Source organism: Rissa tridactyla, chromosome 7, assembly GCF_028500815.1.
Source record: "Rissa tridactyla isolate bRisTri1 chromosome 7, bRisTri1.patW.cur.20221130, whole genome shotgun sequence".
Taxonomy (NCBI): Eukaryota; Metazoa; Chordata; class Aves; order Charadriiformes; family Laridae; genus Rissa; species Rissa tridactyla.
This window is the reverse complement of record NC_071472.1, coordinates 41,739,080-41,761,345: the sequence shown is the minus strand read 5'-3', so window position 1 is coordinate 41,761,345 and position 22,266 is coordinate 41,739,080. Positions and strand designations below refer to the sequence as shown.

The 22,266-nt window shown below is 44.9% G+C and overlaps 1 protein-coding gene across 3 annotated transcripts in view; it reads right to left on the bottom strand.

The window, feature by feature from the left end:
* The window catches only part of VWC2L (von Willebrand factor C domain containing 2 like), a 52,965-nt gene extending 41,584 nt beyond the window's left edge, over positions 1–11,381 (bottom strand). For all 3 annotated transcript variants that reach the window (XM_054209014.1, XM_054209015.1, XM_054209016.1), the window contains exons 1-2: positions 11,114–11,381; positions 8,506–8,972 (exon numbers count right to left, since the gene is read on the bottom strand). In XM_054209014.1, coding sequence (XP_054064989.1) covers positions 8,506–8,916 — 411 coding nt within the window. In that variant the 5' untranslated portion in view covers positions 8,917–8,972; positions 11,114–11,381. The remainder of the gene's footprint in view (positions 1–8,505; positions 8,973–11,113) is intronic.
* Positions 11,382–22,266: the final 10,885 nt, after the last annotated feature.

Here is a 22,266-nt window from a genome sequence, read left to right as displayed (position 1 = left end):
ATCTGTATTTTTTTGATAGCCCAGCCTAACTTTTGACTTTCTGGCAGCTGGCAAGGTGGATTAGACTTCATGGGAGCTCCCTCAGGCAAGCAAACCCTCATCTAAGGTCTCAGCATTGTGCGAACTCCACAGAAGTGTATCTAACTGGTACCGAACTTTACACCAGTGTCACATCCCACTGGGCCACCCGTGATCCATGGAGCTGCAGCAGTTCACAGCAGCAGAGAACCGGCCCCACAGAATGCAGCAGGTCTTTAACAGCGGGTACTATGGAGAAGGCATTTCCAGATTCTCCCGTCTGCCCCCTGTATCCAGTTGCCACCACTTAAACCATCAGGAGAAAAGGCAGCAAGGTTTGGGAGGCTTCTGTCCCTCAGGGGACATTATCACATTCGATTTTGAGCACAAGCTGGGAAGGATGTGAAACGAAAATGGGTTTGAATAGGTTATCTGTGCTGAGAGGACTCGCTGGCGTCTGCTAACGCAGGCGGCACACTGGGTTAGCCCTCACTCAGAACGGTTTTCCTGCCCAGGATGACCACAGGTAACAGCCTGAGAGATTCCCTGCTTTGAGGAGCTGCCTCGAACCCTAACGCTACCCCCAGCACACCGATTCTACTGCAATTCCCAAAGAACTACCTCTGAACTGTACCACAGGGCGAAGAGTAAGGAAGCCTAACACTACTTGTATTTTTATTTTGCAACTAGACTGAGTGTTGTCATTACGTGACTTACCTAATTATAGCCTTAAAAACAATAACTAGGATAATTAGCTAATTAAGCATTATTTTTAATGAACGCAATTCTGCATAAAGCACATTCCAGTAGCAACAAACACACACCTGCACTTCCCCTCGCTCTGGTAGGAAACGGTTGGTCTGAAAAACTTCTTGCCAATGATCTGCCAACATTTCTATGGATGACATCCTTCTTCACGAGCTGATGACCACACGCTCTCCAGCCCTACAGAAACATCTCGGGTGACAGGGACGGACACACCCTGGGCAAGCCAAGGGATAAGCGCGTCTCTCCTTGGCCCCACCGCGCATTGTCTGGCAGGACAATAAACCCTCAGACTTGATTCAGTGCTCCTGGAAGGAGCTGGTAACAGTTGCGCGTACTACACATCCCACTTTCTTAACAGCACGGCTCCAGCAGCAACGGAGGGGAGGGGGCTGCCAGAGCCCCTTCTCCAGCTGTGCCGAGATATCTCCTCTCTTCCAGCAGCTCTCTGGACAGCCCCCAATTCCGGAAGGCAGCAGAGCCAAGGGGCTCTTTGCTGGAGCAAACATCTGAAAGCCCAGCCACAGCTCTGACGGTAAAAATGTTGGGCATGTGTTCATTCCTCTGTCGTATTTACTGGAAAAATACCAATCCCTTGGGTTTGCATGTCCACGCCAAATTCCGCATTGTGCTCCCGCACCGGTGCACTGTGATAAAAACACGGCGGCTTGCGCTTAATTCCTGGCAATTTTGAATCATGCTGATGCTTGAGTTTTGGGTCTCACCTATTTCAGTGGGGAGCTCTGAGAGAGTACGTGTGCCACGCAGCTGGCGCCACGGAGCTCTGAGCTTTTGGGGCCTCCATTTATTACTTGTATTACTGGAATCCAGGGAAACACAACAGCATGGATTTTTTGTAGACAAATTCTGAATATAGACCATTCTCTTTCACCTATTGTAATAATATACTTGTGCATAATGTAATATATATGTTATAGAATTGGTAGGTAAGTACGTAACACAGTTTAAAAAAGAGGTATCACTATAGATCAATATATGACATGCCTATCTATTTTAGTATGTTTTCTTGGTACAAATTATGACAGAAATACAGTAAGTCAGTAATTTCAGATTCCTTTGCATAGACATTGTCACTGTAATTTTGCCAGGAGGGAGATAATAAATCATACTTTTCCATCTGACTGATGTTCTGTTTCCCCTGTCTGATTTCAATGGCTGTATGCTATCTTCAAAGCTGGCATTGTTCATAGCTCCTTTTATTAAAGCACAGGCACGTTATTGAAATTTCTTTTGTATTATGATTTTCTAGCCGTACGTGAAATTGCAGAACACACAAGAAGAAGAAGGAAAAAAAAAAAAAAGGCCCCATTTGTTTGAGTCATAGTGGAAAAAAAACCTGCTGCACATACCTTAGAGAGAAAACTGCCAATATTAAAATCAGGGCCCCATGCTGGCTTGGGTTACTAATCAGCTTCTTGTAATTTAAGACCGAAGGTCTAAAACCTACTAGTGATTTGGGTGGCTGGTTAAAATACTACCAAAAGGTTTTGGTAATGCCAGTTCTTGCCATGCTTAGCTTGCCACGATTTGAGCGCCTTCTAAGATCCACCAGGAAACTGAACACTCATATCACAGAGAAGAAAACTCAGTTGAGAACCTTCCTTTTCTCCTCGCTTTGTTTTTCTAGTGGCCTAACAAAGCTCCTCGGGTATCTCTGTTCTCTCACGCCAACATGAACGGCAGCATCCACCCTCCGGATCCGCAGCCGGGCAGTTGAATATCCCGGGGCAGGGCGGAGGGACCCTCAGGGCAGCCCACTGCCCCGCACCAGCCACCGCGGTCACACACTCCTCCCCCTCACCTGCCTTTTCAACCCAGAGCTGCAACAACCTCTTGCTTTTCACCTAACAGTATCATCCCATCAGTAAATTGCTCTGGGAATGTCCCAAGAGTTTCATTCATATTTGATCAGGTTGCACTGGCAGGCTGAGTAACTAGTGGTCAGAGACAGGCTGTAGTTTGCGCCACTTAATTTCTATTTTTGGCGTGGTTCTGCGGGTGGGGAATCACATTTTGGTTTTGTTGCCTCCTTTTCTCCAGTGGCAGCACAGACACACTGCATTTCAGGGACCGAGAGATGCCGGGATAGCAGCTGAATACATCCTTGCATGTGCTAATGCCTTTTGATGAGAGGTCTTATTTTGTTAAGTTATATTGAGATAATTACATTAATAAAACATTTTTAAAGAGCATTAACAAAGGAGAAGGAGGTGCCGCTATTCCGAAGTAAAGGTTTCCATAACGAGCTGAGAGTTAGTATATGATAATGCTATGCTCATATAGTCCCTCATTTATTTTGGACTCTGATTATACCCCGAAGATCCCTGTTAGAGCTGGGATCCCTACTGTGCAAAGTGCTGCTCAAGAAGACATAAAGCCAGCGAGATACAGAAACCCTAGCTGAAGGATCACAGATGATTTGTGGACAAAACAAAGCAATGAACTTAAGATATAGTGGCAGGAAACATGGAAAAGAAAAATAAAGTAGAACTCCAGCAGTGAAATCCTGGCTCTTTTCAAGTCAGTGGAGACTCTGCCCTGGAATGAAGCTAAAATTTCCCCTTTCCTGGCTTTTACTTCCCCCACAGTGCAGAGGGCTGCCCAAGGGCAAGGGTTGTTCTCCCATCCCTCCACACTTGGGCTTGACGCAAGGGACAGACATTCGGGCATCATCTAGGGACTGTTTGAGTGAGAACGGGTTTGGGAGCAGTGAAGGCAGAAGGGAAGAGGACAAGACGGTGCAGGAGTCATTGGGAACGGCAGGGAGATGAGAGGCAGCAGCAGGGTTTAAGCACTGGCACAAGAAATTGCAGTGCTGCGCTTGGCAGAATGCAGGGCGGCCACTGATGTGCACCCAAGAAATGTCCTTCATGTTCAGACCTGTTTCCAAGCTCACGTTCACAACTGCAGGTTGACGCTGCTCTTCTGACGTGAATACTACCAGGAAAGCCAAGCTGTGATGCCAAAACCTCTTGTGTTCCCACCCAAAGGATAACTCACCCAACGTCCTGGCAGGCAAGTGGAGATATTTTAATTACTGGGCCTAGACAATTTCTGCCATTGACTTTGAGAAGGATGGCACCATGGAACCAAGAACCACGTCACGGGGATTCACCCTCCTGCAGGGACAGGGAGCAGTTCCTGCCAGCAGGGTCTAAAATGAAGAGAATATTCAAGATGTCAGCTTGACAATCTCTTGTGAACCCATCACTCATTTCCTAGCAATGGTGTTTTGCTACAAATCCACAGGGATCCACAGAAAGAAGGTTATTTGCCTATACTGGGTGATGAGAGATCCAGGAAGTTCATTATGGATTATGGACTCTTCAAACTGACAACCTAACCCTTTTCAAACGGCTCCTAACTGTGGCTACAAACGCACCTTAAACCACGCTGTAAATTGCATTTCTCAAATCCGGGTAGGCATGTGCTTTTCTGTCAGTAAGTTATGCAAGAGAGGAAAAACTAATCAGCACTTAGGAAAAAACTGTCATCTCACTGACATTTGCACGATTTCTCCATAAGCTGCCAACGAACATCCATCACGCTGGCGGTACACTGTCTCCTTAGGTCTACATAAGCTGCTGTCTGTGAACATTCATTTAAAACAGAGTTACAATAACTGAGCCTCCTCTCCGAGTTTGCTCTCTGAGCTGTTATTTGCTTGTTTTCTCTCCCCGGGAAGAAAGGGGAGGGTTAACAACCTCCCTGAAAGATCTCTGCTACTACAGGCAAGCGCGGAGCACCAGGGACTCGGACCTTAACCTCCAGGACTGAAATCAAAACACGGCTGGTGTGTGGGAGAAAAAGCAAGCTGCTAAGTGACCCCGAGAGTCCCCGCCAGATCTCTCCGGAGAAAACAGAGAGACTGCCTGAGACTCGCAGCATCCTTCACACTTTCCCTGCAGCCACCACAGCTGCCCGTCGCCCCACGTTCCCCTCCGAGAGGGACCCGAGGAGACCCGAGAGACCAGATTCAAGGCCGACAAGGGAAGAAGTGGAAAATGAGGTTGGGAAAGAGATAGAGGGATCCCAGTAAAAGCCACCAGACGTCCTCTTTCTCCTGCTTACTGCTCCACGGGAGTCAAAATCCTGACCACTGGGCAGTAACCTATTAAACATATTTGAGTCAGATCTTCATTCACATTAGGGAGATCATAGAATCACAGAATTGCCCAGATTGGAAGGGACCTTTCAGATCATTGAGTCCAACCGTCGACCTAACTCTGACAAACCCATCACTAAACCATATCTCTAAGCACTGTGTCTGCCTGGCTTTTAAATACCTCCAGGGATGGTGCCTCAACCACTGCCCTGGGCAGCCTGTCCCAAGGCTTGACAACCCTTTCAGTGTAAACATTTTTCCTAATATCCAGTCTAACCCTCCCCTGGCGCAACTTGAGGCCGTTTCCTCTTGTCCCATCGCCTGTTCCTTGGGAGAAGAGACTGACCCCCCCTGGCTACCCCCTCCTTTCAGGGGGTTGCAGAGAGTGAGAAGGTCTCCCCTCAGCCTCCTTTTCTCCAGGCTGAACACCCCCAGCTCCCTCAGCTGCTCCTCACGAGACTCGTGCTCCAAGAGATCGAGCTGGCCTTTCCTGCGGGTGTTTCCAGGTGGAACCACAGCTTCAGATGAAGTTGGGCATAAGTCCCAACAAACCAAGGGCATGAGGCACTCTCCGTATGGGCAGCTGGGGCCCCAAACCCACAAAGATCTCCCAGGACAGATCTATGAAGATGCTGGAGAGGGTTACTAAACCATCTGCCAGGGACACAAGGTTTTACAAAAGGATACATGAAAAACTACTAATGAGTTTAAATTTACAATTGAACTTCAGTTCAGCATGTTGTTTGTACTTGTTAATGATTTAGGGGAACAAGCATAAACATTCGGACAGCTGTCTAAGCTAGATGGCTTGTTGTCATGTTTATATTTTGCGCTTATGATTGTTACGAGTCAAAAAAATCAGAGGTACAAGATCGGGTCAGTAGAAGAAAGCTAAATATTCAAGAAATGGGTCTTTATAACTACTTCTCTACCCTCAGATAGTCACAGTTACTGTCAGTGGTAAGAAGAAAAAAGATCAAATTGCATTTGGTTTTCTCACCCCAAACCTAAACAGAAACCTAGAAACAAGACAGGAAGATTCTCCCAAATGGAAACCTCTCTCTGAGTTTGGTATCCTAGAGAAAAAAAAAATTCCTAGAGAAAAAATACCCTAATTTGTGAAAGATCAGGCAGTTGAAATTTCTACAAGACGAGTCAGCCCTGGTAATATCACTAGAGCAAGTACAAATGTCTGTGTGCATGCACACACAGACACACACTTACAGAAGATTTTTAAATGGAGGCTAATTTCAGTTGTAACGAAGCAGTGATGAGCACTTCTAGGGATGATGATTTGGAACCTACATATTAGCAGAAGTTAATCAAGTGGGTGAAAGGGTTACAAGCCCACACAAAACAGTGCCCCCGTCGCCACTGAAAGCAGCCTGTTTGTGAGTCAAAACGACTGGAGAAAGCCTCTCCTCTTTTCTTCACCGTGGGTGGAATGGACTTGAGAAAGTCTGCAGACCTTATGAATGCCCTCTTCAAAGAGGAAGAGGGAAGAGCAGAGCTCAGAGCCTGTAAAACCCATGAACTGCTCAGAATTCCATCTGCAGAGACAGCGGGTAAAATCTTTGTGCTGTTGCAGCAAACAGCAAAATGCTTGGATGTGCCAATGAAGTCAAGATTTCACTTCAGAGTAGCGGTTTCCTCCGTCTTGATGTTCTGCCTTTCCTATAGCATTTATAAACTCTCAGTTCACCGGTGCTCCTTCCTACCCTGCAAAACACCCCTGGAAGTGCACAGTAATCTTCCATTGCCTGAAGCTCTTCCACCACTTAAGAGAAAAAAAGATTTTCACTATTTATTCTAGGCAAACTCACAGATTTCGAAAAAAAGGCTTTCTGCCCTACTCCACATGGTATCGAGCTCTCAGCAGAACACAGGTCAAAGGCTCCGCTGCCAACTAAATTAGGTCTGAAGGATCTCACATTATTCCTGGGCTGAAGGTTACCATGTGCGAGACTGAGGTGCCACCATCTACTTTGTGTTTCTCAGAAGACACTGAACTTCGCTTTCCACACAACATCCCCCAGCTTTTGAACACAGCAGACAGTGAACCAGATTGCTCTAACTCTCTCTAATAGCCTTTCTCTAAACTGTGTTTTTCTATCCCTTAATCCATTATGAGGGTGCAATATTTCTTTCAGAAAAGTAATTAGCACTTTTGTACTTCATTCACATGCAAAAGATACTTTAATGAGAAGATCCATCTCATTATTCTCCCACTGAAACCTCTCCAAAAAGAGTCCATATAACTTTCTCCTTCCTAAAATCTCTCCAAAAAGAGCCCTTACAACTTGTAAGAACCTAACCATGTGACAGAATTACACCGAGGTGGGACACTTCATCACCTGACAGCACAGCTGTCAAAACGGGACCACTGAGGTATGATTGTGGGATGAAGGCCTTCCTAGGGCAAGAAGAAACCGTTATTTAAGCAGGTCACAAGATCAGCATCTTCGCACTCCTCAGCAAAGCAAAGCAGAGAACAGGTCGATCAGGATGGCCCTCAAGGAGATGCTCCCCATATATTTGTTTTGCCTCGTGTCTACGAAATCAAACTGTCTTGCCCATACTGAGTGACCGCAGTTACAGATGGACAGAAAAAAGATGAACATGGACCATACATGATAGAAGAAAGGAACTAAACACCACCTTCACTGAAAATGACAATATCTGGGAAAAAGGAAACTGTGATCTCTGTTATCGAGAACTTGCAAAGTACACAGACCTATACAGAATTATTTTCATTGTCAGAAAATAAATTGGCAAGTGTATAATGAGATCGGGCATAGAGCCATGAGGAGTTATAGGCTGTCGTTAATTATCTTAAAGCCACATGACCTGGGAGAAGAAACTTGCATATACCTATTGCCTTCACAGAACCTGTTCTTCATTGTGAAACGCTATTTTCCTTAGCAGAATTGAGAACACGCAATCCAAGTCATTAGAATGAGAGATGCAGGTTGTGTAAAGGGTAATGGTTTTTGAAAATCTGGTCTTTCAGATATATTCCAGCAGGATTTCTTCACAACATTCCTAACAGGAACTCAACCATTACAATTAAAACGCATACTTCTCATTACTTGAGAGGGTCATCTGCCTAGGAACTAATCTTCTGCCACTCTAGACAGCCTTATCACAGTTGAAATGAAAATATTAAATATAGCTTGCGATCTACTGACTTGCATTCTCATACAGCTATAAGTAACAACTCCCAGTACCACGTCATCAATTTTTGCTATCCAAATTGGAAAAGGGGTTCTTATGAAGCACTCAGTATTGATTTACCACCGTTTTTACAGACACCATTGGCAGTCCAACCTGACTCATGCTATGAGCAAAGGAGGAGGTTGTCCACAGTAGCAGATTCAGGGGGCTGGCATTTCACGCAGGAGCTTTTGACTCACCGTTGGCCCTCTGGGAGTGTACACAAGGGGGAAGGTGCCAGACCTGCATCACAACTAAAAAGGACTTCAGCTTTAGCAACAATTAATAGGAGTAAGCAAATACTGAGTGCCTTTCAGACTCCCCGGCAGAAATACAATTCCAATAGCATACTAATATTAAATACTGAAGAAAGGATTTCATACCTTAAATTCCTCCAAGATTTTGTAATTTTTCCCATGATATTCACAAAAGTTTTTCACTTCTTTGCATTCTGGACAGCACCCATTGTGTTCCACTTTTGTACACTTTGGGTGGATTTTAGGGCATTCTGGTTGATCGCAAACAGGTCCATCCTCAGTACAGACACAGGGACAGTTGGAATGTCCCGGGAAAAAACGTTCTCCCAGTTTGTACACAAACCCACTGTCATCCACACAGCCCTTCCCTCGGTAGTCATCAAAGATCAGATTGTCATTACTGGAGGTCTGGTCCCCTTCATCGGCGGGGTAGTCTTCATGATTGATGGCAGCCGGAGCGACCAACGCAGGGATTACAAACAGAAGTATCCAGGCTTCATGGATATGAAGAGCCATCCCCCTCCTTGGCTTCTCCATGGGATCTCAATGCCAGATAGAGACAGCTGCTTCCATAGGGAGACCAGTGTTGTGGTCTGAAAGCAAACATTTTCAAGTGAGAAAAAATTCAAAATTCTAAGCAATATTGACTTTTAAAGGCCATAGTTTCAACCAGCACGCAAGAATAAATCAGTGCTTTCAAACTGCACAGATAACTATCACCGTTTCAGTTGAATTAAGCCTCTTCTCAACTACTGTTTAAGAGAATAAAGTATATGAAACACATAAACTAGGCACACACTAACCTCTAACCATAAGCCCACAAAATATCTCTATAGAAATGGTGGCTCACAGAATCACCCAGTTTTTGTTTCCCTCATTCGTGCAGTTGAGTTTTCTGATGCACCAGAAATTAAAACAGCAGCCTGAAATGGCATGGTGATGGGCAGCTCAGAGGGATCTGAACCCAGGTTTAAGCACGGCCTTAAGCTCCTGCTGTGGCCACTGCCCCTCTGTGCTGCGCGCGGCGCACAACCCACTTCGTTAAGCTGAGGTGGGAAACCCGACTTGAAAAATGAGATAAACATACTCTGTAGGTAGATCTGTGTCCAACGCGAAAGATGGTGCTGGGTTATGCTCGCTCTGCGAGAGGTGGAATAGCACAGAATTTTATATACAAGCATTTCTGAGGAGGAAGAGGGGACCACCTGGGCTACCCACACAGCCCAGCCTGCGGCAGGTATGTATCCCAAGAGAAGCAAAAACATTCTTCACCTTCTCCATTATTCAGCATTTCAGTAATTCCCAGAGAGAAACGCAGGGAGCAGGATGTTAAATGCCTGTGTAATGCGTGGAGCCGCTGAAATGCATTTGTCTGATGGAGCTGGAGCCTTTCTAAAACTTTGGGAGCGACGCAGCATGGCCCGAGCTTTGCGGAGCTGTGCCGGAGCAGGGGAGCCGAGGACTGACCCAGAGAGGGAGCGGAGCTTTGCACTGCCCCCGGGAGAGGCAGCTCCAGGCAAAGGCTCCGTCTGTCTGCGTGTCCTGGGTGTGCTACTGGCTGCCCCCGGTGCCACATCACCGCCACCAACGCACCGTCCTGCCGGCACACCAGCCAACGGCCAGCCCCGGCAGCAACATGGTTTCTGAGCTCTCTTAAGAGAACCGGGGGAAGTATTACGGGAAACTTTTAAATGAGATAAGATAATTAGCATTATATGGATTGAGGAGCGACGGGGGCAGCTGCTGGCACAAACCAAAAATGGACTGTTTGGATGCATGTCATTCCTGCTCTTCCTCCGTTCCCACAGTGTGCACACAGAGATAACACACAGTACAGATAAACATGCACTAACCTACACACACAGGCAAACACGTACCCCCCTGCCACCCCTCTGGGAGGTATTTGTTATGTAGCGGGATTTTTGGTGGACTGCAGATGTTCAGCAATTAATTCTCCCTTAACTGAAGAAAAAAAAAACAAACCAGCAGCAGGAGGAGAAACAGCTTTAATCCTAGAGAAGCAGCTAAGGGATCCTGTTGACAAAGCAGTTTTTGCAAAGCCACAACAGAGGGAGACACCGGATGTTACACAAGCTTTATCAAATTCAAAAGATATCTTCTTAACTGAAGTACTAGCTATGTTTCCATCACAAGGACTATGCACCCTGTTACCACCATCAGCAGTGTCTATTGTAACGTGCTGTTTGGAAATCCCATGATTCATGCAGATACTGCTGCTTTAGAGAGCAGAGAATCTTGCCCACTTAAATGCTACAGGTAGGTTGCAACATTGCAGATCGGTGGGCATTTAAGGGGGAAAAAAAAAACCACGCAAGCAGAAGCAAATGAAGTCAATCACGTCTGAGGAAACGTGAAACAATCAGGAGAATTTGCTGAAGTTTGATGAGGAAGCTCTCAAAATTATTTTAAAAAAAAAAAAAAGTTCTCCACAGACCATAAATAAGACCACTATATTTTGCTACAGCATCTGAGATGTCCCACGGCAACTCACAAGCCCTTGGCTCAGCGGCGATGGCCGGGAATCAGAGAGACTGCAGACGTCTTGCACGGACAGATTTCAACAAGTAAACAAATGCTGCCCAGCTCAGAATTAGTTTACAGCTGAACTTTCTCGTCATTTCTCATCACCAGGGAGGCCAGGATCGTAGGTAAGTCTCTGAGTAAAACGCTTCCATCCGCCTCCCCTCACCCCAAGTGAATAATTCACACTTACCTAATCAGGCTCGATCTGAAAGCTGAAAGGGGTCACAGGCCAACATGGACTAAAAGGTTAGAAACAGATTAGCGAAAGCAGTTCCTCTTAATCACATTTTCAGCGTTGACTCACGGACATTCCCTTTTCCTCCACCTCCCATGGCAAAAGCGGGGGAAAGCGGCAGCCCAGCGACCACACCATGAGAATTAAGCTTGAAGCGGGTGGCGAGGATTCAGGGCGAGCAGCGGCGCGGTCCGGAGGCAGGGATGCCGCGGAGAAACCCCGCTGCCAGCAGCACAGTCATCGCGGCCAACTTGGGCTGGATTTCCTCAGGTTTTGGCGGTGGAAGGAGGGGGGGGGGGGGGGAGGGGGGGAACGAGGAAAAAAAAAAAAAAAAACAAACCAACCACCCCATCTATATCCCCTCCCTATGCCCAGCGGATCTCCTGCGATTCCAGATTTGCCACGGCGGGGGCGGGGGGGGGGGAGAGGGGGAGAGGGGGCTGGTTAGGCTGGAGGCAGGCGGCGGAGGGAGGGCGGAGGAGCCCCGCGGCCGGGCAGCCCCTGCGGGGACCCCCCGGCCCGGCAGCCGGGCATGCCCGCGCCGCTCCGCGCTCTCTGCCTACTGTTATTATAATAATTAATTATTTAGGAGGGGGAAAAAAAAAAAAAAGAGGGAAGGGGGGGGAAAAAAATACAAATAACGAATTCCGCGTCGGAGCGCCCGGCGGGCCTCAGCGCGGGCGTGCCATGGCGCGGAGCGGCGCGGGGGTTCCGCGGGGTCCGCGCTGCCGCCGGGCGCCCCCAGCGCCGCGCCCCCCCCCCCCCCCCCCCCCCCCCCCGCCCCGCTCACGGCCCCCGCCCCGCTCACGGCCCCCGCCCCGTGGCCGCCTCCGCCGCCGGGGAGAGACCCCCCAGCGCCGCGGGACTGACAGCGGGCATCCTCCCCCCGGGCGGGCGGCGGGAAGGGGCGCCCGGCTCCCGCGTCTCGGGCTGCCTTACACGAGAAATCGATCTCCCTGCAATTCGGCTGCTCTGTCATTAGGCGTCATCGTAAAGCTGTTTCTCCAGAAAGAGATTCTGGATGTTGGGGGAAAAACACAGTGTCAACAGAAAAGAGGGAGAAACTGGGGATTTTTAGACGGATAAAATGCAGAATAATACTTCATTCGGGCGATTATTCCCACTGCAAACATTAACTATGAAAACACTTCACTAAGCCCTCGCTGCTGTGGTGTCAAACCGTATTTTTTTTCCACAATGCCTTGAGAGGAAGGTTACGGTAAGCAGCGTGCTGGTCCTGGGCTCCAGAGACAAACCCTACCTTCGGCATTCCCGGGAAGCAGCTGCTCTGCCTTGGGATGGGAGAAGACGCCGTGCCCTTTGCGGCCGTGGCCCCGCCGGCTGGAGAGCTGCCCACGCTCCAAGGTGCAGAACCGTAACGCGTCCATCGCTGCTCGCCAGAGCCACGGAACCCCCCCTGAAATTCAGAGGAAAGTTATCGAGGTTTGGTAAAGCAAAGCGAAGAGAGCTGCGCTGGAAGTTTGGAGATCGTTGCTTTGAAGGCACCCTTGTGTCCTCCTGTTTTCTGAGATAAATTATCAGAAAGTTGGACAGATCGATAATAATGAGATTGGATTTTGGAGTGATTAAGTGAATCTGGAGACCCTGGCATGCTACTCATTAGGAGCACAGCTATTTCACTTATATTTGGATACAATTATTCAGGGCCAGATTCTGACACACTGACCGAGCATCGGGGAAGTAGATGCTCTTCTGGCACCTGGAGGAATCAGCATCAGACCATGCTCTTAACACTACTTTTCTTGTACAGCTTTGTAAGAAATGAAGATGCAGGTTTTTCAGGTGAATTTCAAGGAGGTCAGGCATCGAACTCAACCGAGGGCCTCGCTCCCTTATATCCTTATGGAAAAAACAACCATAATGAAATTGTTAGTACAGAATTGGGTCTGACAGTAGAAAAAATAAAAGAAAACCTAAAAAAGGTTCTGAGGAGTTCCCAGTTGCCATATATTTATTTACGAGCCAAATGGACTCAGTTTTCATCATTCTCAAGGAGGCAGAATGCGTTTCTAAGTTTATTATCTTCTTGCTTAAATAAAAGCAGCAGTAACAGTGGGTAAGTGGTACGTTTGAAGCACCTTTTACTTATCCAGCCACCACATAAAGACTTTCTTCTTTTAGAAATTAACTTTAATAATCATGAGTTTCACGTACAGAAAAAAAAAAAAAGAGGATCAATACATTCATTTTGAAGCCGACGTGGTCCTCCCAACAACGGGATCATTGTACTGCCAGTCATGATCCCGGTCAAACACCTTTTTCTATTAGCAGCAAGTTCAATACACCCTCCAAATGATTACAGCTCTTTTTATGTATCAGGATTTTCCCTCTGAAAGCAAAGACATCACCAGCAGAGGAATAATTAATATCGACACTGACAAAGTCAATCTGGCACTGAGGTCATCATTTTGGGGAAGATTATGAAAAACAGGAGAGATTGTGCTATTTTTAGTCACTCAGATTATTAGCCAAGTAGTCGATGGGAACATATTGCCCAACAGAAGTTAGTATGGAGGAATCTGTCCTGATTTCAATCATGTGCAAGCCATAGGGCCTTGGGCGTATTCCCTGGATAAACCATATGATGTATGGTTTATCCAGGGAATATACTGTCCCTCCATTCAAAGTACTTCATAGCAATGATGTTCTCTACTCTGCTCATCGAGACCCGATGGCTTCATTTGACATCCTGGGAAGTAAACAACTGCCACTTTCTCCATTTACCAAAGGAAACACACAGTCTAAAACATCTTACAAACGCATCGAGAACATTTAATCACCAGTTACGCTTCGTGTGGCCATGGGTATTTGTGCGAGAAAGGGAACTAGAAAGTAGAGCTAACCATGATAAATATGCCCTATTTGCAAACCTCTATAACTACCCAGCTTCTTCATCTAGAACAAAGCCTGACACAGCAAAGATCTGTAGGATGGATTAGAGTGTCCAAAGCAGCAGATGTGAATATTTATTATAAACTCTCTTCCAGCGAGTCTTTGCTGACAGAAGCATTGCATATGGATTTCACTTGCAGCCAGACTCTCCAGGCAATCGCTGGGATGACTTCTCTGGGAGCCAAACAAATGCCATTTTGCCTGGAGCCCTGACACCGCGACAGCTGGCCAGGGGGTTAATGTCACTTTCAGCTTCTCAAAACCGGTAACGAACCCGCTCATTACAAAAGAGAGAGGGATGGGAAGGAGAAAAGATTTGGATAACTGCAGTTCACTTGCAGAAAGCAAGGGCAGGACAGACTGATAACTGAGACAACAGCTTCAATGTCTAATGCCCCCCCTCCATCCCGCTTTGGCAGCAGGGCAGGAGCAGACCCCAGCGCCGTGTTGTTCTGAACTCTTTGCTGGGTATGTCATACCCCTGAATCGAAACATGAGCGGTCCACGCCAGTATTCCGACAGTATCGGGAAATGACAAAACCAATAGGAAAATGGAGAGGGACAATAAACCCCAGCTAACTAGGAGGTGCCGAAGTAAACCACACCTGACGTCATTGCTCGTACTCGCTGGGGAAAGGGTTTAGGTGTCTGAGGCAGCCCTGACAAGGAATGATTAATGTCACAGGAGTTCTTATTAGCTGAGTTATGATGTGTTACTATGGCTGACTATGAGTAGAGCCACTTCCTTGCTCGGCAGCAGCAGGATGCGCAGGCAAACGTGTGTGAGAGGGAACAAAAGGGGAGGGGAAGGCACAAAATGAGAACATCTCATTTCTGTCACCCTTTATGTCAACACTGATCTACGCACTCATAACAGTTTGCTCATTATAATGTAAATTTACTCCCTCCTTCCTTCCAAAAGGAGATGCTTCATTTTGGAAAGAGGGAACAAATTGTGTTTTATTGCTCTTTCAAAATGTTCTCCAATTAGGAAAGCAAACAAAAACTATTACATAATTGTCATGCAAAGCTCTGTTTTCATGAAGGATACTTACTTGTGCACTAACAAAGGCACTTTGATAAAACACTCAGAGGAAGATAAAAGCCGGGAGATGATTTTTTTTTTCATACCTTTGACTAAATTGTCAGGTGGGGCTGGTCTACGCAAACTCACTGAACTCAGCAGTTGTGCTGATTTGCATTGAAATTAACAGTTCCTGCTTAGAACATCCTTCTTCCTCAAACTGGCAGAAAGGAGTCATGACAAAGCACATTGCCACGACAAAGAGACCCTAAAGTAGCAGCCTTTGTACTAATTACCGCTGATTTGCTGTTGCCCATTGCTAGAACATAGGTAATAATTTTTCTGATGTACCCCTCTTATGTCCTTAGAATAACATAAGCTCTGACCATCTGGTCCCTTCCTTCAAAAAGGATGCAGCGAGTGAGAAAAGGTAGAAAGAGAAAGGCAGCAAAGGCAATGAAAGGTATAAACAACTTCTGTGCAAGGAATCGTTACGAGGGATGACAACTTACCCCAGAAAAAGCTATTTATGCACTAAAATGTACTGGGCTGGTCATAAATGCACTTGGCTGGCCATGCTTTCTCCATACGCAAACCTCAGGCTTCTGTCAGCCCATTGATATCGCTGCTGTTTCCCTCCCCGGGGACCCACAGAGAAATCCAGAGCAGAGTCAGACCCCAAACTATGACCCAGGTGGTTTGGGCGAAACAGGGAGTTTCCATCAAAATGCTCAGTCGGAATCCCCGCTGACCTGGGGGCTGCGAGGCAGCGGGAGAAGCTGTCAGAAGCAGCACGGCTCGGGACACGGTATTTCTGAACAGTCACCTTTCCTCTTGGGCGAATCTGAATTTCCTCGGAGCGACCGCTGCACTCCAGCTCCCGTTTTCCCCCAGCGTTTGAGTAAGCTGCCGCTGAGGGTTTCCAGTCCCTCCAGCGTCCTACAGAGAACAATCTCTGTTCCTGACCTCACGCGCGCTGCCTCGCCAGGCTGCCCGTTCCAGACTGGCAATGCTCTTGGCTTTAGGCATTGATTAATCACAAATGCAGCGCTGTTGTTTGGGCTGGAAATACATTTGTACTTAATAAAACAATAAAAATCACTCGTGCCCTTCTAGAAAAACCACTCCTGATACCAAAACCTTATCCCTACATTGTTTTGAGACCAGAACTAAAATCAATTAGTACCTCAAAAGATGCCATTAATTTTAAGGCATGTACCCCACTTTGGAGAATGGGGTAATTAAAATTAATTATCTTGCATGGAAATCTGGCCCTGTAAATTGTCCTCATGTACGTAAAGTCGCGGACCTAAGAAAGGCCATAACCATAAAGTGTCAAAATCAAGAATCTGGCAAAAAAAAAAAGTTGTCATTTTCCTGGAGTCTCCACACTGACCTAAACACGTGAGCTTAAAATCAAAGTTGGCGCATTCGGTGAAGCTCAGTTTTGCTACATATAATTAAGCAACATGTTTTTTCTCATCCGCAAGGAACTTTGCATACCTCATACTAACAAAACCAAAGCCACTTGTGTGAATACAATATGAAATCCGTCTCCTATTTCAACTGGTGGATAAATTTAAAATAGTGTTGGTGTGCTGAAGCAATCTCATTTGTTACCGCATTTCTTCAGAAGACAAAAGTAGGCAATATTAATTTGCTGGGTTGATGGAACTCAATTACTTGGGGTAGAGGGAACAAAAACTGTACTTTTCAAAAGACAGTTTGACAATTTATATCGCCTAAGAGCCTAACAGAAATCACAGCCGTGATTATGGTCGTCTTTGTAAAATGAATTTTGAATGAAACCTTGCCAGGACCACCTTAAGTACTGCTATATTGGTTTATGCATTCAAACAGCTGGAAACAGTGATATCTTGGGACTGGAAAAGCCTAAAAAGCAGATCAGTTTACTGGTATTAGGCTCTGGCAATCAATAAATGATGTTGGCCAAAGCCTTAAGATTTCATCTTAAACCAAGCTGCAACTGTGAAGGCTGTCGAGCAGCTGATTTCTCAAACAGCTGGAGAGAGCCCTCTGCGGAGCCAAGGCTCTCACAGACCTTACCTGCCCGCTGCGTCCCGGCACGTCCCGCTCTCGGTGCAGACACACACTGCTGCGTCCCAACAAACCCCCACCGACAATCCCAGCCGCTTACAGACACAGCGAAGCATTACACTTTTCTGCAGGCAAATTCATTTACAAATTACGCAACATTCAATTATCGAATACTCTGAAAATTCCCGTTCTAGCAGACAAGCACTTGATGTTTCTGGAGTAGTCTAGCTGCTTAAATGTTAATAAAATAGTATGTCAACAAAAGTCACAAACCCCACAGCTTACTGTAGCGCATTAGGCTGGGACATTCATACTGATAACTAGCAGCTTGCTATCTCAGAATAATTTTTTTGTGTAGACCCAGCAGCCAACGTTCACTCTTCTGCTCAGAGGCAGAGTAGGACAAGGACAATGAAAGATGGAAACCCCTCCTCTCTGTTCCAGCAGCTCTTACTCCCCGAGCAAACAGACGAGTCCAGGTGCTGCATTTGGACAATCGCTTCTAATAAAAGTACGGCAGTTATTTTAGACTTTCTTGTAAATAATTCAGATGCGGTAACTTTCCCAATTTAAAAATACTTGCACTGCCTAACTGTAAGCAAAGCATTCATCTTCAAAGGCACAAACCCATTTATTTCTTGTTCCATTAAAATTATAACCTTGCATGGATTTAAGAAATTCTGTTTATCATAACTGCATAGAGAAGCCTGAGACCATTACCGATGGCAGAGATGAAATAACATATCAAAGAAAGAAAGAAAGAAACGCTTTGATCAATAGGGAAATGATTTTTATACACATCAGAACCAATTTAAAGAATTCTCTAGGATCAATTTAGATAGACAGAAATGCTTCTCAGCATTTATTACCTGTGGAGGGAATATTGATCCCATCCATTGATTTCTCCAGTGCACGCAGAGCAGCATCTGGTTTTGTTGTGTGTTTTTTTTAAAGAAAGATGTCCCAAAGTGGAAAGTATCAAGAAACTACTTATATTTTAAGGACTTACATTAATGATTCAACCAATGATACTCAGAACTCTTAAACTCTATTCAAGAATAGGCAAAATGTAATTTAGCTTCATTGTGGCACCTGATTGTTAGTCAATAGAATATATTTTAAGAGAAGTTTTTTTTCAAACTTTACTTACCAAAGGCGACTAATTCTCTACATAGCACATTGTACCAAACGTATTTTCTTTCCTATTACCTTTTTCAAAGGAATCTCTCTTCATGATAATATTCTAAATCACACAGCCCTAATGGATTACATTCCTGCTGAATTAAGATCTTTTGTCGTTATTGGAGCCACAACCATTTGCATCATCAACGACGATCACTCAACCGAGAGAGTCTCCTCTGCACGGGGCACCTCTCAGGTTAGGTGTAAAAGGCAAAAATACCCAGGCCCTGCCGTGAATAATCTGCAGTCTAAGTATAATTAAAGAAAACAACCAACCACAAGAAAGAATGCAGCAAACACATCAGGGAGGACAAGGCTACAGATAATTATGAACTTAATTAGCCCTGATCACACTGCCTTCCCATAGTTAAATGTTTTATGGGCATCCTGGCAGCAGGAGCTGACTTGGTCTCGCCTGGGCACTGCACCATGTAGAGGTACCAGATACCGCCACCCGTACAAAGCTATTTCAGGTATATAGAGCACATCTGGAGCAGGACAGCTGGTTTTGTGCCCCCCCTGCCCCCCGCCTGCAAATACCACTTGCTTCTCAGCCTGAACCCAGTAGGGCATGACAGTGGCTACGTGACCTCCAGCTTCTGAGCTGGCATCACCTGCTGACCTGTGCTGCAGAGAAACGCGACCTGGATGGGCTGGGATCCCTACCTGTGGAATGGGAGGAAAGCACGGAGTTGCTTTACCCACACTTTTTACGTGGTACGAAATAAGACAAAACTGTAATTTTGAGGAACACTTTCTGAGGGGGGTAGAAAGGCAGATGGAAAGGGTGCCAAACACTACAATCTAAGGTTCTTCATGCAAACGTTAGTCTGCTCGTCTAAATAAGAGTAAATAAAATGCTTAACAGATGCTGCAAACTATGATTGCAGTGGCTGTAGATAAAATTCTTCATTACTGTCACACCAAGCAGAATGTTATTTACCAAGCAACTGATTTCACCATATGATAGATGTTGTACTTTTTTTTTTGTTCTGTCAACAGCTTTCAACAAATACAGCAATTATTTCTAATCTTCCAAATGTACACTATGTTTTGCTTAGGAGTGCACTTTTTTGATGTTGTTCTAAGTTCTCCATTCTCACATGTGAATAAAATGTCCTAAATATACTTGTCTTGGAAATAATGGCAACCCCCTCCTCCCTTTGCCTTCCCACTGTGTTTGTTTAGATCTTTCATAGGAGAGGGCACAGAAGAATAATCTTGAGCAGGTTGTAATTCACTTGCAACGATTTACTAAATATTCTCAGTAACGGACACCAAAAGGCAAGCTGGGAAGGAGAGGAGAGGTCCAACAATCTGCTGATATAGGTTTTTAATATATTGGTACCAAAATAAAATCCTTTTGTCATTCTCTAATGTAATGATTTTTTTTTTTTTCTCAGAAGTATTTAAATAGACGGAGATTTGGCAAAGTATATTAGGGAAAATTAACTCATCTCAGTATGCACTTAAACTCGTGACTCACCTTATGCATGTGAAGTCATTCAATTCAGTATAATCATGTGCTTAAATGATGGCAGGATCAGGGCATCACAAAGAGATTCATTATTGCTATAATGAGTTACAGCACAAGGTCTTATAATGAACAAATTCACTTTTATTTGGCTTTTAGCAGTAGACTAACAGTTAGACCTTTTAAAGAGAAAGGCGGCTTTATAGCTGAGTAGGGGCATATAATGCATGTTTCCTAGACTCAAGTATTAGAAGGTGGTAATAACAGAAACGTAAGTGCAGAGAAGTTTCTTAGACAAATTGTTCGATAGACATTTACAAAGATGGAAAGTGATTCTCCCAGAACACAGAAAGACTCAAATTACCCAGGCAGAGTGTTAATAGAAATGCAGTTATTATCTTTAAAAATCTGCATATGGAGATGTGTCCTGGATGAAAAGTGAGCGTGCGACAGGATATGGCCTTACACGTTTCCCTCAAAAGAGTAAAGGTATGGAGTCGTGTTTGGCCAATGCAAAAAGAGGATTTCTCTTAACTTCTTACTGTGTGGAAAATGTGACCTAGGTGAAAGGGCGTTATTTCCAGAGCTTAAACAGATCCCAGAACTCAACAAATCCTTTTTCAATCAAAACATCACCAGAAGGTTACTCAGAGCAAAGAAAGCATTTATCTGAAGAAAATCCTTTATATAAAAGAACTTAAAGCCTTTTTATAAGGATTTCTAGACCCAGACCATTAGTGTAAAGCTACCTTTCAGCTGGACTTGAGCTTGTGTATATTAGATTTTAGTTGGCCTTTTGGTAGCATTTGGGATTTTCGAAAGACTTTCAAAACAAACCAGAAAGTATTTAAAGGAGAAACTTTTGGAGCAGAGTCTTCAAGATGTCAGAACATTTCTGGATGTGTTAATGAGGCACACTTGAATATATGCAGAATATATTAAAAATAATATATTGAGACTAAAGGGACAGCAATCTCCATCTTCTGTCCAGGACTGGAGGGTTTTTTCATGAAAATTTCTACCAAAGAAGAATATTTTTGTGCAGATAATAGGAACACATTTGTCTAGCTTTCGGTGTTATCTAGAATATCTGTATGTGGTCTATACTTCCAAGTGAATCTACCTGAGGGGAAAAAAAAAAGGAGAGGAACAAGGCAGATGGCATTTGGGCAAAACCCTTTGGACTGTTACTGAGTGTGGGACCTTGATCCCACTGAGCTCTTCTGAAATCTCAAATCCCAAAAGACAGTGTTTGGGTTTTATATTGCCACTAAAGGGGAACGTGTTCAGTGACGCTGCATCAATGGGGAGCTGCCTGGAGCCTCGCAAGAACCTCCTCAACACTTGGTGGCTGAGAAACTTCAGAGAAGGTGACATGGGTCATGTTGTTGCTTGTGCTTGTGCTGCCCAGGGCAACAACGTGACAAAAATGTCAAATTTTAAAATGCTGTATGAGGGGAAAGCAATGGAAGAAAAGAGGAAAGATCAGTATCATCTGATGAGCTTCAGAAAGGAATAAATCACCATAAAATTATCAGCAGAAGTTGCCAAGCTGAAGCTCTGCTTACAAAGAAACTTTCTGAAGGGCTTTTTATGTGGTGGCAAATGCTCCAGAGCATAGTTAAGGTTCACACTAAAATCTTATTCTGAAGAACAAGCTTTTCTCTTCTGTTAAACTTATATATTGGAAGCACTATATCCAGTACTGTACTGCATGTAATATTATCTCCATAATACATTAGCCGATGTCTTGGTGTTTCAAGAGTCTGAGATGAAAAAAAGTCGCACTTACGTTAAATAAAAATTTTCATTAAGGAAAATAAAACTTACTGATGGGTTAACTTAGAAAAATTAAGTCACAGCAAAACTTCCGTCACCACAAGTTGAAATTTGTTTTAGTTTCTGCTACAAGTGAGGTCCCTGAATATAGATTTGGGTACATTCCCAAATGCTTTCCTCTGAACTTCCTACTTGACTGCAGCTGTATGTATTTTAGGTACCAGTATGTCTCATTTTTAAGAATTCAGTGAAGTTGAGCAATGTATAAAGACAAGAAAAATTCCAGGTATGCGGGAACATAGCTCTGACTAATGGAAACACCGTTTTAAAAGCATTCAGAGAATAGAAGATAACCTTTTTATTAATATTCTATTCTTTCTCTTTTCCCCACTCTCTATTTTCAGATGCCTGCAGTCATTCAGTTAAAGCCTCTTTGATCCTCCTTCCTTTCTCAAACGATAAGATGGATATGCTTGTGTTAGAGAAGATGAGACCAGGATGTGAACAATGATTTATTTTTCCCTTGGACAGCATATGCATCATCCTTTCCATTAACTCCAAAGGAATGACCAGATGCGTAATCGTTTTTTGACACAGAGTGGGATTCATCTCACCGAACCTTGCCATCCCCAGGCGAGCGGTTAGTTCATCTGGGCTCCTTCTGCAGCTACCAGTCAG